Source organism: Equus asinus, chromosome 19 (assembly GCF_041296235.1).
Source record: "Equus asinus isolate D_3611 breed Donkey chromosome 19, EquAss-T2T_v2, whole genome shotgun sequence".
Classification (NCBI taxonomy): domain Eukaryota; kingdom Metazoa; phylum Chordata; class Mammalia; order Perissodactyla; family Equidae; genus Equus; species Equus asinus.
In genome coordinates this window covers 975234-990717 of record NC_091808.1, presented here as the reverse complement: position 1 = coordinate 990717, position 15484 = coordinate 975234, and the positions used below count along the sequence as shown (strand labels likewise).

Here is a 15484-nt window from a genome sequence, read left to right as displayed (position 1 = left end):
ACCGCATTAGTTATTTTAACAGTTTAGGGGATTGGAGAGCTGAAAAAGCAAAAAGGGACCACTGAGGTAACAGAATAATTGCAGGAAGCACCTACCACCCTAAGTCTGGGGGTGGCACAGCGAGGAAGTGCGAGTTTCTGGATTTGGCAGTTTGGAGGAGGGGCTCTGAGGAAGGCCAAGCGCCCCTCCGGGGCTGGGACTCAGCCACCCCAGGAACAGGTGTTATTTGGCTGGTTCCGGGGGCCTCAGGAGCTCAGGAAAGGGGGTGTGCCATGGAGCTGGGACTCAGATGTCTGAGGGGAGGGTGCTCCTCGCTGCTGCTGGTACCCCCGAGGAAAGTGATGAGGCTGGGCATTCCAGTGCTGCTGGGGTGTGGCCACAGGGATGTCCTCAGGCCAGCAGGTTCCCTCCTCCCTGCCTGTCTCCTTCGGTGCCTCCGGGGGCAAAGCCTAACGGGCCCCACGGAGCAGAATCCAAAGGGCACGTTAGAGCTGCGGGGCTGCAGGCGGAACCTGCAGCAGTCCTGAGAGGCTGGCTCTTCCTTTCCTGCAGCCCGGGTCACCCGGCCCAGCCCCTGTGAGGGCCCCGCACTTGAGTCCCAGGCCGGGGTTTTGTTCAGGAAAACGTTCCCGCTGCTGGGATAGGCGGCTTTCGGAGCCTCCCCGGGTTCTGCCTGCAGTGGGTACCCAACCTGCAGGGAATGCCTGATCTTTGACCGGAGGGGCAGCCAGAGTCCCTGGGGGAACCAGACGCCCCTGGAGGAGCCTGAGTCCCTGGGGGCAGCCAGAGAGCCCTCCGAGGAGCCAGAGACCCCTGGGCGGGGGGCGGAGAACCCTTGCCCACACCCCAGGACAAGGGAGTGGGGAGTTACCCTCTGAGGCCACTCGGGGCAGACCACGCCGGGGCTGGCCCTTGGGGAAGGGGTGGGAGCTGGGACCCTTGCTGGGCGGTGCCGGACACGGGTCAAGGCCGCTGTCCTCGCCCAGTGGAAGATGAACCCTGCACTAGGACGCAGGGGGCTGGAGGACACAGGGGGCGTGGCAGGGGCGTGGCCTAGGCGACATGGGGGCGGTGCCTGAAGGACGTGGGGCGGAGCCGGGAGGGCACAGGGGCGGGGCCGGAGGGGCGCCGGTGCGCAGGCTCAGTCCCGCCTCCCCGCCCACTCTGGCTCTGGCGGCGCGAGGCCCGGCGGCCGCTGGGACGGGGACGCGGACGTGAGTGCGCGCGCGCAACCCCCCGGGGTCTAGGCTGAGGGGCCAGGTGTGGCGGGTCCCGGGCGGCGGGCGGGCGCGAGCGGGTTGGGGGGGCAGCGAGCGCAGGCGCAGTTCTCGATTGGACCCTGCGCGGCGTCACGTGATCGTGGAAGCCTTGCGCGCGCCCGGCGTCCTCGGAGACGAGCGTCCCGGGGTCGAGCCTGGGGGTTCTCTGGAGAGTGAGCCTTGGGGCGTTCCTTAGGGGTGGAGCCTGGCAGAGAGGTTCCTAAAGGGTCCAGCCTGGGGGCGCCTCGGCGGTTCGAGCCTGGGGGGCGTTCCTCAGGGGGCTGAGCCTCGGGGCGCCTCAGGGGTCTGAGCCTGGGGGGGTTCCTCAGGGGTCTGAGATAGGGGGTTCCTCAGGGGTCTGAGCCTGGGGGGATTCCTCAGGGGTTTGAGATAGGGGGTTCCTCAGGGGTCTGAGCCTGGGGGGATTCCTCAGGGGTTTGAGATGGAGGGTTCCTCAGGGGTTTGAGATGGGGCGTTCCTCAGGGGTTTGAGATGGGGGGTTCCTCAGGGGTTTGAGATGGGGGGTTCCTCAGGGGTTTGAGATGGGGGGTTCCTCAGGGGTCTGAGCCTGGGGGCGCCTCAGGGGTTTGAGATGGGGGGATCCTCAGGGGTGGAGCCTGGGGGCGTTCCTCAGGGGTCTGAGCCCGGGGGGGTTCCTCAGGGGTCTGAGCCTGGGGGGTTTCCTCAGGGGTTTGAGATGGGCGTTCCTGAGGGGTCTGAGCCCGGGGGCATTCCTCAGGGGTTTGAGATGGGAGGCCTGCCTCAGGGGTCTGAGCCTAGGGACGCCTCAGGGGTTTGAGATGGGGGGTTCCTCAGGGGTTTGAGATGGGGGGTTCCTCAGGGGTTTGAGATGGGGGGCCTTCCTCAGGGGTCTGAGCCTCGGGACGCCTCAGGGGTTTGAGATGGAGGGTTCCTCAGGGGTTTCAGATGGGGGGTTCCTCAGGGATTGAGATGGGTTCCTCAGGGGTCTGAGCCTGGGGGGCTTCCTCAGGGGTTTGAGATGGGGGGGGATCCTCAGGGGTTTGAGATGGGGGGGTTCCTCAGGGGTCTGAGCCTGGGGGGGATCCTCAGGGGTCTGAGCCTGGGGGGCTTCCTCAGGGGTTTGAGATGGGGGGGGATCCTCAGGGGTTTGAGATGGGGGGGTTCCTCAGGGGTCTGAGCCTGGGGGGGATCCTCAGGGGTCTGAGCCTGGGGGGGATCCTCAGGGGGAGGAGGCTGGGGGTGTGCCTCCGGGTCCTGGAGGAGCCTCAGGTCGACCCGGAAGAGCCTTTTCTTCCCTGGGGGGTGCTTCCTGGCCTGGTAGTCCCCGCCCGGCTGACCCTTGTCCCTCGTGGGCTGGCCTGACATCCATAACCAGAATTCCTGGTCCCTGTCGGGGGTCCTGGGCCCGGGTCCTGGCCTGAGCTCGCTCACCTGCCCCGCGTTCCCCCTAACCGCGAGGGCCGCCGTTCGTGGTGCCTTTAGTTCTCACCCGACTGTGAGGCAGGGGCCGTGTCCGGGCACAGAGAGGCTGTCCATTTGCCTGAGGTCCCAGGTCGGGTGTGAACCCGTGCCAACACCACCGCCCCAGGGGCTGACTCAGGTTGTCTGAGTGCCAGGCGCTGAGGCACAATGACCCCTGACCATTCTATCGTCGACGCAAATGATCTATAACCAACCTATAAATCAAAATTGGGGTGAGTTTATGCTGAGCCAGAGTGAGGATTATAACCCGGGAAGGCCTTAGAAGGCATTCCAGAGAAGCGTGAGTTTCGGTAGTCTTATATCTTTTTAGAACAAAGAGGATGGATTAAACACGCCCAGGATGCATTTTCAAAGAGGCGTTCAGTTGCAAATTAGCAGGTCAACTGGCCAGGGTGCCAGGAAGGGGACTAATCTGGGTGCCAATAGTGCGTTCGCAACAGGGCGTTGCCACCCATAGGGCGTAGGAGGGGCGTACGCATTCTTTATCTCGAGGGGGAGTCCTGCCTTTACTGGACGAGCAGATGTACAATGTGTGTCTGGTGGGCCGTAAGTCAGGTTTCCCAGCTCAAGCCGAATCGGCTTTGAACTCGAATAGTTACCCCATATACCTCAATATGGGAAAATCTCTTGTCACTGTAGATCTGAGAGACAGGTGAGGTCCACCTGAGCCAGGGTGAGGATGGTACCTGGGAAGGCAGGTTCCACGCAGGAAGGGAGCGTCCAGAGAAGCGGGGTGTTCAGCGCGGTCTCGTACTTTTTTAGAATGAAGAACAGACATCAGCACCCCCCGATACGCACTCGTCAGAGTCTCACAGGGGCGTCCAGCTGCAAATTCGCGGGCGGCGTGACTGAAGTCTGGAAAGGGACTGACACGGGGGTTCCTGATAGGGCGCTGGGCATGGGCAGTCACCATATACATGTGCCCCTTTACCCCTTTCACCCAATTCTGAACCCCTTCCCCTCTTTTTTTTTTTTTTTTGGTAAGGAAGATTGGCCCTGAGCTAACATCTGTTGCCAATCCTCCTCTTTTTGCCGAGGAAGATTGTCACTGAGCTAACATCCGTGCCTGTCTTCCTCTATTTTATGTGGGATGCTGCCACAGCATGGCTTGATGAGCAGTGCTAGGGCTGCACCTGGGATCCGAACCTGTGAACCCAGGGCTGCCAAAGCAGAACGTGCGAACTTAACCACTACACCACCAGGCCAGCCCTGACCCTCTCTTTTTTTTATTCTGCACTTCTTCAACTTGTAACATATTCATAAAAGTTACCATGTTGACCCTTTTTAAGTGTTCAGTTTAGTGGCAACCATCCCTTTCCTTTTAGCGCCTGAAATTCTGGTTTTGTTCTGAGGGAGGAGGGGCTGAAAGGGAGATACGGTTGTTGCAAATGTTAAAATCTAATGCCCAGGGACTGCCCTAGCCAGGGGTGTAGAGCTCAGTGGATCCCCAGGGGTGAGTCCTGCAGGGGGGCCACACCTGGGTCAGGAACCAGGGCAGACCCACCCTCCCGGCGCCTCGTGTCCCCTGCCTCTCCTCACTTCCCTGCTGGGGAGGCCGCCGTCTGCTTCTGGACCTCATGTGGACTGGGGCCGGGTCGGCTCTGTGTCCGGACAGATGCTTTTCACCGCTCAACAGTATTCCAGAGTTACAGTCCCAATCGTTTGCTTTTTAGGGCAAGAGCGATGGTGCCCCATCTGGTCCCCAGGTGGCCCGTGTGCCTGTTCCAGTGGCGGGCGGCCTGTACTCTGGGGGCCTGCGTGCCGCAGAGCGCATGGGCCGGGGCGTCCAGGACCCCCGGGCCGGGCAGCCCTCGGGGGGCCGTGGGCACCAGCCCTCTGGTCCGCAGAGGCGGCTCCTCCTCGTCCTCCCGTGCCCCCGAGGTGATGCTGACCCGGGAGCGCTACCCCGTGCAGCGGCTGCCCTTCTCCGTGGTGTCCGAGGAAGACCTGGCCGCCTTCGAACGCATCACCCCCGGCAGGGTCGTCACAGACCCGGAGGAGCTGGAGGCGTCCAACGTGGACTGGCTGAGAACCGTGCGAGGTGAGCAAGGGTCTGTTCGCGCCTCACACTGAGGGGGTGGGCTTGAGAAGGGGCAGGGAGCAGAGGCAGGACCGCGGCCAACCTGGGCGAGGAGCACGGGGCCACTCTCACGTCCGCCTTTCTTATGCGGAAGAAAAGCTGTGCGGTGGTCCCACCTTAGCCACGAGGCGTGCGTTCCAGGACCCCCACTGGATGCCTGAAACCGCGGAGAGTGGGGAACCTTACACCCAACCCGAAACCGCAAGGGTGGATCTGATGACCCGGTCAGCTACTAAGTGGTTAGACAGCGTGGATCCGCTGGACAAGGCATGATTCACGTCCTGGGTGGGACGGAGCAGGACAGCGTGTTGATTTCGTTGCGTTACCCAGAACTCGGGGCAAGTTAAAACATAGTTTATTTCTGGAATTTTCCATTTGATGTTTTCGGACTGGTTGACCATGGGTAACTGAAATCGCAGAAAACGAAACCACGGATGAGGGGAAGACTACTGTATTGTGGTGATTTTAAAGCGTTCTGAGAACAAACTTTGTAGAAGTTATTGGTGCCGCGCGAGGTCTGCGAATTAAAAGATGGCACAGTCCCCTGGCTGCTCTGGGCGGGTGGTGTGTGTGTCACTTGCTACCAGCTTCCTCTCAGCTCCTGTATCAGGTTCCTGGGGGACTTGAAACAACAGAAGTTCTCTCTCTCGTGCTCAGGGCCGGAAGTCAGGGATCGAGGTGGGGGCTGGGCTCTGGGGGCTCCAGGGGAGGGGCCTTCCGGCCTCTACCAGTGCCTGGGGGCTCCAGGCATCCCCTGGCTGTGACAGCATCTCTCCAGCCGCCCTCGTCACGTGACCGCCTCCCCTTGTGCGTCTCTCTCTCAGATCTCCCGCTCCTTTTATAAGGACGCCTGGCGTTGGATGTCGGGCCCACCCTAGTCCAGGACGATCTCATCTCAAGATCCTTAACGTAATCACGTCTGTAAAGACCCTACATTTGTAGGTTCTGAGGGGGAGGATGTGGGCGTATCTTTTTGGGGGGCCCATTCTTCCCACTGCAGCGCCCTAGGGCTGCTGGTCTGGCCGCCCCCTACCTCCCTCTCCTCCCACCACACCCGGCCCCACCGGCATGCGTCCCTGCGCCAGCTGAGGGAGTCTCAGTCTCCTCAAGCCAGCACGCCCTTTTGAGAACAAAGATTTGGTAACGCCCTTTGTGCTCTCCTGAAAGGGTTTCAGAGGTAATACAGCCTACCCACTCAGACAGTTAGGAAAGCCAGCCGATGTTCTTGCCATAATCTTCAGGAGAGCTAGAAGACAAGCAGTTTACAGCAGAATGACGTATTTGAACCTGTAATGCCGGGACACACGGGGCAGCCGGGCCTCAGGCTGGGCCTGGGCCCAGCGCATGTGGGACGGAGGGAGAGCAGGGGAGGGGTGCGCTGTGGTGGGACTCGGACACTGCGAGGGCCGTGCTGTTGCAGGAAAACCCTGAGGGAGCTTCCAGACCAGAGTGCAGCCTGGAGATACCACCACGGGACACGGTGCAGAGTCTGGGGCAAGTGGAATTGGGTGTGGGACCAGATTGACCTGAGCTGAGTTCGCTCACCCGCTGCACAGCAAGCCAGTCTCTAACACCAGGTGTAGTGGAAGAAAGGAGGAATTTTATTACTGCACAGCACTGAGCAAGGAGAGAGGGCAGCTAATGCTGAAATCCCAAACTCCCCGAAAAGCTAAAAGGAAGGGTTTTTATTTGGGGTTTTAGGTAGGGGAGGGGGAGCATAGGGCCTTGCTGGTCGGGGCTTTCCCACCAGCCTGTGTTGGGCCTTGAGACTACCTGCAGAGAGGAGGGAGCCGTGACCTTGCTGGTCAGCAGCTTCCCCACCAGGCTGTAGCTCCTTGGATGACGAATCCAGGTGGGTGTCCTTGGCCATTTGTCTCCATGGCGGATAGTGGATTTTGGAGCCAGGAAGCCAAGGAGTAAGCAGAGAAGGAGTGTTTTGGTTTTAACCCCATATATGCTGGGTTTAATGTAGGGAAACTGATTTCAGGGCCGGTATCAAGGTAACAGGTGGCTCTTCCCTGTGAGGAAGCCGGAGACCTTGGAAGTCCATGGCTGTTCTTCACTGCCAGGAGTGCCCATGAGCAGAAGGGCCTCCAGCCCCACCCTGCCCACTAAGTAAGGCCCCCACAGGGGAGAGCCCACCGCCCGGCACAGGGCCTGCAGCCTCCCGTGGGGTGTCCACCCTGGGCTCAGCCATGCCAGATCCCAGTCCTGGATTGGTGCTGCTGCCTGGGTGGCCTTGGGCAGACAGACCTCAGTTCCCACCCCTGCAAGATGGGACTGGGGCCCCCACCTCAGAGGTGAGAACCCAGCACGCTTGGTGCTCAGGGCTTGGGTCCTCCTGTCCCCAGGGCTTCCAGAGCGGCGGAGACTGTGACTGGGCAGGGCCTGGCTGCCTTCTCGGCCTCTTCTCTCTGGTCAGCTGCCCTTCCTGGGAGGCCCCACAGTGGCAGCTCCCTGCTGCAGGGTCGCCCACCCCGTGTCTGTGTGCTGGCACGGAGGAGCCCTCCTGGCGTCCTGCCACCCTGAGCTCAGGAGGGCAGCGCTGGGGCTCACTCGTTACTGAACCGGGTTCATTTTTGCCTGCCGCCCGATTATGCCAATCACTGTGACGACGACTCCGCAGAGACAGGATTTAATCACAAGGCAGCCGGGCGGGGAGGCGGGAGGATCGATCTCAGGTCCGCCTCCCTGAAAATGGGGACTCAGGGATATTTACTGGGCAGCGGGCAGGGTGGTCGGAGGTGTGGGGACAGATGACTGGAGGTGAGGAGAAGTGAGGTAACACATGATCTGCAGGAGCGGAGTCGAGCTTCGTTCTCTCCATGGGACCCACGTTCACAAAATGGCGGCATTGCCGTGATCTGAGGGTGGAGTTTTTAGCTTCTTGACATCAAAAAGTTCACTTACTGAGCATTCGCACAGGCCCAGTTGATGGGTTGGTGGTCTCAACTGGCCTGAACTGGACGAGGGGGTCTCAGTTCCTGAAAAACCCACTCTGAATTACTCTGTTGATAAGATGTGGTCAGTTGAACTGGTCCTGGGGGGCAGAGGTCACACACTCATCTCTGAATCCACGGGACCCAGTGCAGAGCATCTGCTCAGGGGGTGTCTGTTGAGGTGACTTGTTGAATATGTGTTGAAATACCCCTTTGTGTGGCTTTCTTTTTCTTTTTTTATTGAAATATTGTTTTATAACATTACATAAATTTCAGGTGCACCTCATTATATTTCGATTGCTCTGTAAAATACATCATGTTCATCTCCTAAAGACTAATCACCATCCATCACCATACACATGTGCCCGGTCACCCCTTTCGCCTCCCGCTCCCTCCCTCTATGGTCTAATATGGCCACCAGTCTAATCTCTGTGTCTGTGTGTTTGGTGGTGGTGGTTGTTTTTATCTTCCACTTGTGAGTGAGATCATACGGTATTTGACTTTCTCCCTCTGACTTATTTCACTTAGCATAGTACCCTCAGGGTCCATCCATGTTGTCACAAATGGCCACATTTCATCTTCCTTTATGGCTGAGTAGTACTCCATTGTGTATGTATACTACATCTTCTTTGTCCGTTCATCCACTGATGGGCATTTAGGTTGCTTCCAAGTCTTGGCTACTGTGAATAATGCTGCGATGAACATAGTGATGCATGAGTCTCTTTGAATTGTTGATTTCATGTTCTTTGGATAAATACCCAGCGGTGGAATAGGTGGATCATATGGTATTTCTATTTTTAATTTTTTAAGATATCTCCATACTGTTTTCCAGAGTGGCTGCACCAGTTTGCACCAGCCGTGTATGAGGATTCCCTTTTCTCCACATCATCTCCAACGCTTGTCATCTCTTGTCTTGTTAATTACAGCCATTCTGATGGGTGTGAGGTGATATCTTATTTAGTTTTGATTTGCATTTCCCTAGTAATTAGTGATGTTGAACATCTTGTCATGTGCCTGTTGGCCATTGGTGTATCTTCCTTAGGGAAATGTCTGTTCAGATCCTCTGCCCATTTTTAAATTGGGTTGTTTTGTTGTTGTTGAGATGTATGAGTTCGTTATATTTTTTGGATGTTAACGCCTTATAGATGTATGGTTTGCAAATATCTTCTCCCAGTCGTTAAGTTGTCTTTTTGTTTTGTTGATGGTTTCCTTTGCTGTGCAGAAGCTTTTTAGTCTGATGTAGTTCCATTTGTTTATTTTTTCTTTGGTTTCCCTTTTTCCTGGTGAGACATGGCATTCAAAAAGATACTGCCAAGGGGCTGGCCCCGTGGCCGAGTGGTTAAGTCTGTGCGCTCCGCTGCAGGCGGCCCAGTGTTTCGTTGGTTCGAATCCTGGGCACGGACATGGCACTGCTCATCAAACCACGCTGAGGCAGCGTCCCACATGCTACAACTAGAAGGACCCACAACGAAGAATATACAACTATGTACTGGGGGGCTTTGGGAGAAAAAGGAAAAAATAAAATCTTTAAAAAAAAAAAAAAAAAAAGGGGCCAAAATTTAAAAAAAAAAAAAAAAAGATACTGCCAAGACCGATGTCAAAGAGCGTACTTCTTATGTTTTCTTCAAAGAGTTTTATGGCTTCAGGTCATGTGCCTTTCTTTTGGAGAGAAAGCCTGTCTAAACTTCTGATCATTTAAAACTTTAATCTCAGAGTCATAAAGAAAATATAAGCTGGTAAAAGCTGATTGGGACCTTACAACTTTTCTTAAAAACTGATCTTTTATTTGAAATGGAAACTTATTAAACATTTCCTCCTTCAAAAATTAGACCATTTGCTCATGGATGAGCCCCACAAAATTTATGAGCCCCTCCCTGTGTGCCTGCACCCAGTGAAAGGTTGGGGGTCCTGGAGTGAGATGGACAGGAGGCTCACCTGAGGGGCAGTGGCAGGGACAGGGGGTGGGCTGCATGCCAGGTGGCCCAGAGTGCCAACGAGGCTTCCCTAGCACAGGCCATTTTCTCTGAGCCTGGGGAAGCCATCTGGAAGGGTGTTCCTGGAGCAGGAACAGCCAGTACAAAGTGTCTGAGCAGGGCTACGCCTGGCTTGTTTGAGGAGCTGGGAGACCCCTGTGCCACTGGAGTGAATGGGGAGGGGGATGCTCGGAGAGTCGAAGGTGGGTCATCAAGGCCTCCAGGGCCATGTGAGTCCTGTTTCCCTCCCAGCCGATGGGGAGCTCCTAGAAGGTCATGGGCTGACTCTGGCTGCTGTGTAGGGGTGAGGCTCTCCTGGCCCAGTCGTGGAAGCCAGGAGGAGAGCAGGAGTCTTTGAGGGGCGGTCAGGGGAGATGTGGTTGGGTTCTGGGTGTTTGCAAGGAAGAGTCCAGGATGTGCTGATGAGGGTGTGAGGGAGGCGGCCTGAACAGGCGAGGAAAATGACAGGCAGAACAGGCCTGGGAGGAGCCGTCCGTTTCGGTTTGGACACGTCCAGATGGCCCTCAGGCCTGGGGGGTGTGGGGCTGCAGGTCTGCCGTGAGTGAAGGGCAGGAGTGGCTGGGCCAGGGAGAAAGGTCGGGAGGCAGGGTCCTGGGTCAGGAGCAGATGCCAGGACAGGCTGAGACAGGACAGCCTCGGGCATTGCGGGGGGCCATGCGGGAAAGGGATGAATGCACCACTCGAGCCATCCCTGGGGCTCGAAGGAGGGGAAGGGACCAGGAGGTGCTGTGCTGTCCAGGGGGCAGCCGTGGCCGGGCTTCGAGGAACAGGGGTCGAGAGAGGGTTATCTTTCATTTTGGTTTTAGGGTGAGTGGCCGTTACAGCAGGCTTGCACTGTCAGGAATGGTCGGTAGAGAGGGAAAATTGACGATGCAGTCAGAATTGGGGGACTGGAGCCTTGTCCTCGAGGGACCGGTGCCCAGTCGCTGGAGGAAAGGCAGTGTGGGTGGGGGCAGGAGCAGGTGGGGGTGGCTTGTTCTGAGTGAAATAGGAAATGGGTTGGCTGAGATGAGGACAGGGAAGAGGGGGAGCGGCAGGTGTGAAACTGTGACCCAGGGGAGGGGATGCCAGGCCAGGGTGAGCATGAAGACCGCTGGCTCTGGGCCAGGCAGGCAGGACCAGGGAGGCCATGGACGACTGCAGAGGGCGTCCTGAGGGAGCAAACCCGAAGGTCGTGGATGGTGTCTGGGGAGTGAGACCCTTGGCCTGGAGATTCCCAGGGGTGGGATGTTAGGAGGCTGGCTCGGGGTGGATGACAGGCCCTTGGGAGACGAGACGCAGCCTCTGAGCCTGGGAGTCAGGGGTCTCACCTGTTGGTCGGCCAGCTCCTGTCGAGGGCCAGATGGTGATGTCTCAGCCTTGTCGGCCTCACAGTTTCTGTCACAGCCCCTCGCCTCTGCTGTGGTCGTGTCAAAGCAGCCACAAGCCAGGGAGTGTGACTGTTTCCATAAAACTCTACTTACAAAACGAGCAGCAGGTTGGATTTGGTGTGGGCCGTGGTTTGCTGGCCCCTGCTGTAGGTGGGTCCTGCAGTCACCAGGGGGAGCTGGTAGACGGCGAGCCAGGGCACCTACCGGGTTCGTGCATGCTGGGACGAGATGTGTTAGTGGTGGGCATCTGGCACCTGGAAGAGGCTGTGGGGCAAAGAGGGCACCTTCCGCACCCTGAGCTCAGTGGCACCCTGAGTGAGGGTGAGGAACCAGCTGCCCTCAGAGGGCTGCAGGGGAAGCAGAGATGCTGAAATGAGAAGGTGGTGGGGAGCTTAGAAATCGCGGGAAGCAGCTGCTCCCGAGTGACGAGTGACGGTGGCAGAGTTCCGGGAGTGAGCTGGGCACACTGGCTCTCCTCCAGGAGCTGAGGCACCTGGCAGCGTCGGGGGTGGCGGTTGTACTTTCTGGTTGTCACAAAAACCAGAGGGTGTTGCTGGCGGGCGGTGGGCAGGACACAGAACGTGCAGGAACTAAGGGCAGTCCACCAGCAGGGACCCGCTGCCTAGAGCCCCGTGAGGGTATTCAGAGTTGGGGGAAAGCTGCCAACCGTGGGGGGACGCCCCGACCCTGTCCACCTGTGTCCCTTCACTGGCTTGGGCAGTCCCCAGGCTCTTCCATCTGGACACCCATATTCTCCAGTCCAGGGCAGTTTGTCGGGTTGTCTCTGATGATTTCTCTCCTCTGTGCCTCGTTCTCTTTGTGGGCTCCTGTTATTAATATATTGGACCGTTTGGAGTGACTGTCTCATTTTATTATCCTTTCCCCCATCAAAGCTAAACTTTACGAGAGTGATCTTGTCTGTTTTTATTCTCTGGGCTGGATACACAGTGTGTCCACCAATATTGTTGAGGAACCCCGTAGGGAGGGAGTGAAACCAACAGGAACCTTGCTGGTGACCAGGGTCCCTGGACTGTGCTGTTCTGAAGGCCTAGACGGCGGACAGCCAGCCCCCTGGGCAAACATTGCTCATTTGATGAAAAGTGAATGAGAAGTGGCTTTCAGAATATAAAAAGTAGTGTAGAAGCTACAGCCGATCTCAAAGCTCCATAAAAAGTCAGTGATGTAAAAAGAACATGTGCTCCGCGTTCCTCCTGGCTTTCTGCAGACTCCTCTTACCGATTTAAAGTGCTTTCAACAAAATCAAGAGGGCAGCAAGAAACTTGACGGTCTTCGGGAGACAGTGCTTAGGATACTGCTGGACTCCCACCCACCACGTCTGGGCACCGAATCACGACAGCAAAGGTGGTAACCCAGTGAATAGAGTAAGAGCCCACAAGCCCATACTGACATGATTAAATAAATAAATACGTGAGAGAGAAGGGAAAGCTGCTCCTTACAGTAGAAAGTCGACTAATGAAACATAGGCAGATGTATGAATTCCGAAAAATCACCATTTGGCAAAGATCCTAAGGAGCACTTCAGGCAGATGCTAAAATTCATGCGTGAACGTGAGGAGCAAGAGGATGTCTGCGTAGTCTCAAGTGTCTTCCACCAGATACGTATTGATTATCAAGGATACACAGTAACTTGGCGTGGAGAAGCCAGGCGGGCGCCCCTAACCACGGGATCTGAGCCACCCTCACCGTCACTGGCTTTGGTAGCCGTGGATGCTGGCAGGGCTTTGGAACTGCTCCCAGGGGCCCAGCTCCATCCCACAACCTGCCGCCTGCTGGCCCCTCCACCTCCCTCCAGCAGGACGGGATGCTTTGACACCTTGCTCTTGTTCTTTTTTTTTTTTTTTTTTTTTTTGCTGAGGAAGACTGGCCCTCAGCTAACATGTGTGCCTGTCTTCCTCTATATGTGGGATGCCTACCACAGCATGGCTTGCTGAGCAGTGCCATGTCTGCACCCAGGATCTGAACCAGCGAACCCTGGGCCGCCAAAGCAGAACACGTGAACTTAACCACTGCGCCATGGGGCCAGCCCCTTGCTCTTGTTCCTGAGGTTTGGGGCCTACTGATAACCATGGTTGTGCGGGTCCTGCACCGAGAAAGGAGAAAGTGTTTGTGAAGGGCATTGTTTTTCTGGAGCGTAGCTGGGTCTCTCCCCTCTACATTGTGTGATGGGCTGACTCTTTTCTGTCGCAGGCTGTAGCAAGGTGCTGCTGAAGCCCCGGACGACAGAGGAGGTGTCTCACATCCTCAGGTAATGGGAAGGCGCCATGACCCCTGCCTGCCCTTGCTTCTGTGTCTAGGAGTTTCCTCATGAAGACACAAGAAACAAGAGACGCAGACCCCACAAAGCCGGCAGGGACAGGGCTGGGGACACAGGAGGGAAGGTTCTAGTGCCGCGTTCCAAGGCCCTCCCGAGCAGGGCCAGGCCCTGGAATCTCAGGATCTCGAGATGCCCAGGCGAGTCCCGCATGGGGAGTGGCTGCAGACTTGTGGTACATGTCAGGGAAGGAAGCAGACCTTTGCCAGAGAAATGTGTTCTTTGATTCTTTGTATCAATACGCTAGCATGTTTATTACAGAGAAATTGGAAAACAGAAAACCATAAACAAAAAAATGCAAATGCAATCAGCAACCAATAGTTTCACCTCCAAAGATAACCGCTAATGACATTTGGGTGTGTTATCTCAGTATCTTTTCTGCAGGGGTGTGTTTTTTAAATGTTACCACATTATGTCTCTGACTTGTAGTCTTTTTTTTTGTCCATTTGCCAATATCTGTGCCCGTTTCTTGCTGCTAATATTCTTCTCCCCCATTTTTAATGCCTGAAAGGTATGCACCCCACGAATGCTCTACAACGTATCAGTCCCCCGAAGTTGCCCCTTGAAGTGGTCTCCAGTTTTACATTGTTGTAAATAATGCTTCAGAACTGCCTTGGCAGGTGAACTTGGGTGCATGCGCACCTGCCCCGTCAGACTCCATCACTGGAGGTTTGCTGCCTTCCAGGATGGGTTTGTTTGACGCATGTGGGAACACTGCCTTTCAGGGGTGGACGCGCCCGTTCTCCAAACCCTGGCCCGTCGGGGCCCTCAGTTGAGGTCTTTGCAAAGTTGGAGCCTGGTTGGGACGAGGTGCTGCTGCTGATTCTGATGCATGTCTGAAGGGTGGTGGTCAGGGATGGGGATGCAGCTGGGATTAAGGGGTGTGAAGCATGGGGTGAGGGGGTGCAGGGAGCCCGAGGGTCCTGGGGAGTTGTGTTTCTTTAGGTGAACAGGAAGGGGCTACTGCTGGCGGCCTCTGTACTTAGAGCAGCGAGCGGCCTCTGAGGGTATTGAGCCACTCCCCACCCCCGCCACAACACCGTGATCTAGGAAATGTCAGCCTCCACTGCCCCGTGCAGCTTTGTGATAGAAGTTTGGCCTTCTCAGACCCCCATCCCACGTGGGGGCTGAGGAGGCATCCCCTTCGAGGCTGCGGACAGAAGGCAGCCTGGCTTGGTGGCAGGAGGGGTGGGAACTGGAATCTGGGTTTGGCGCCTTACAGCCAGGGGTGGGCTGGAGTGTGTTCTGCGGGGGTGGTGGCGTGGGCCTGGGTGTGGGGCGCTGATGCCCCTCCTGTGCTTGTCCTAGGTACTGTCACGAGAGGAACCTGGCGGTGAACCCACAGGGGGGCAACACGGGCATGGTGGGGGGCAGCGTCCCCGTCTTCGATGAGATCATCCTGTCCACTGCCCTCATGAACCAGGTCATCAGCTTCCACGGTGTGTCTGGTGAGCCTGCGCTGCCCGTCGGTGTCTTCCACTGGGGCTGGGGTGGGGACCAGGGCCCGGGAAAGGAGCAGCTCTATTCGCGCCCGGCCCCTGGACGTGTCTGTAGTATTATTTAGTCTCTCACTTAGGTGGCTTATACTGACCCCCTTTTCTAGGGCCATGTGAGGTTCAAATAAGTGTAAAGGGGCTTTCTGCTCAGGGCCCAGCAACGTCGTGGTCTTTGCCTCTCGAACAGGACATTTGGGGCTGGATCATTCTCTGTGGCGGTGGCATTAGTGTGCTGTAGGGCGATGGCCTCCATCCGCTCCGTGCCAGCAGCACCCCAACCAGAAATGTCTCCGGACTTGTCACATGTCCCATGGGGGGTGGAATGGCCCCCAGTTGAGTATCGCTGCCTTATAGCAATCCTCTTTGCTGCTCCTAAGCATGTGTGTGAGGTTTTTCTCTTCTCTATTTTTGCCTTATCAATTTTTCTTCTTTTTCATGGTTAATCATAGAGGTAACTTCTGGGGGAGGACAGGGGAACATGATCCTTTTCCCTGGCCTGAGTTCCCAGTGGTTGCTACTTCCAGGTGGCTACACCTGCAGGACCCTGAGGT

General features: G+C 56.7%; 1 protein-coding gene across 6 annotated transcripts in view; it reads left to right on the top strand.

The window, feature by feature from the left end:
- The first annotated feature begins 1097 nt into the window (after window positions 1–1097).
- Window positions 1098–15484, top strand: part of D2HGDH (D-2-hydroxyglutarate dehydrogenase) — a 37491-nt gene continuing 23104 nt past the window's right edge. The window contains exons 1-4 of one of the 6 annotated variants that reach the window (XM_044751523.2): window positions 1098–1214; window positions 4397–4764; window positions 13314–13371; window positions 14746–14876. In XM_044751523.2, the coding sequence (XP_044607458.1) occupies window positions 4407–4764; window positions 13314–13371; window positions 14746–14876 (547 nt within the window). In that variant the 5' untranslated portion in view covers window positions 1098–1214; window positions 4397–4406. Of the gene's footprint in view, window positions 1433–4396; window positions 4765–13313; window positions 13372–14745; window positions 14886–15484 lie in introns of all 6 variants that reach the window. The other 5 variants (XM_070489164.1, XM_014862639.3, XM_070489162.1 and 2 more) reach the window with 5 other exon arrangements.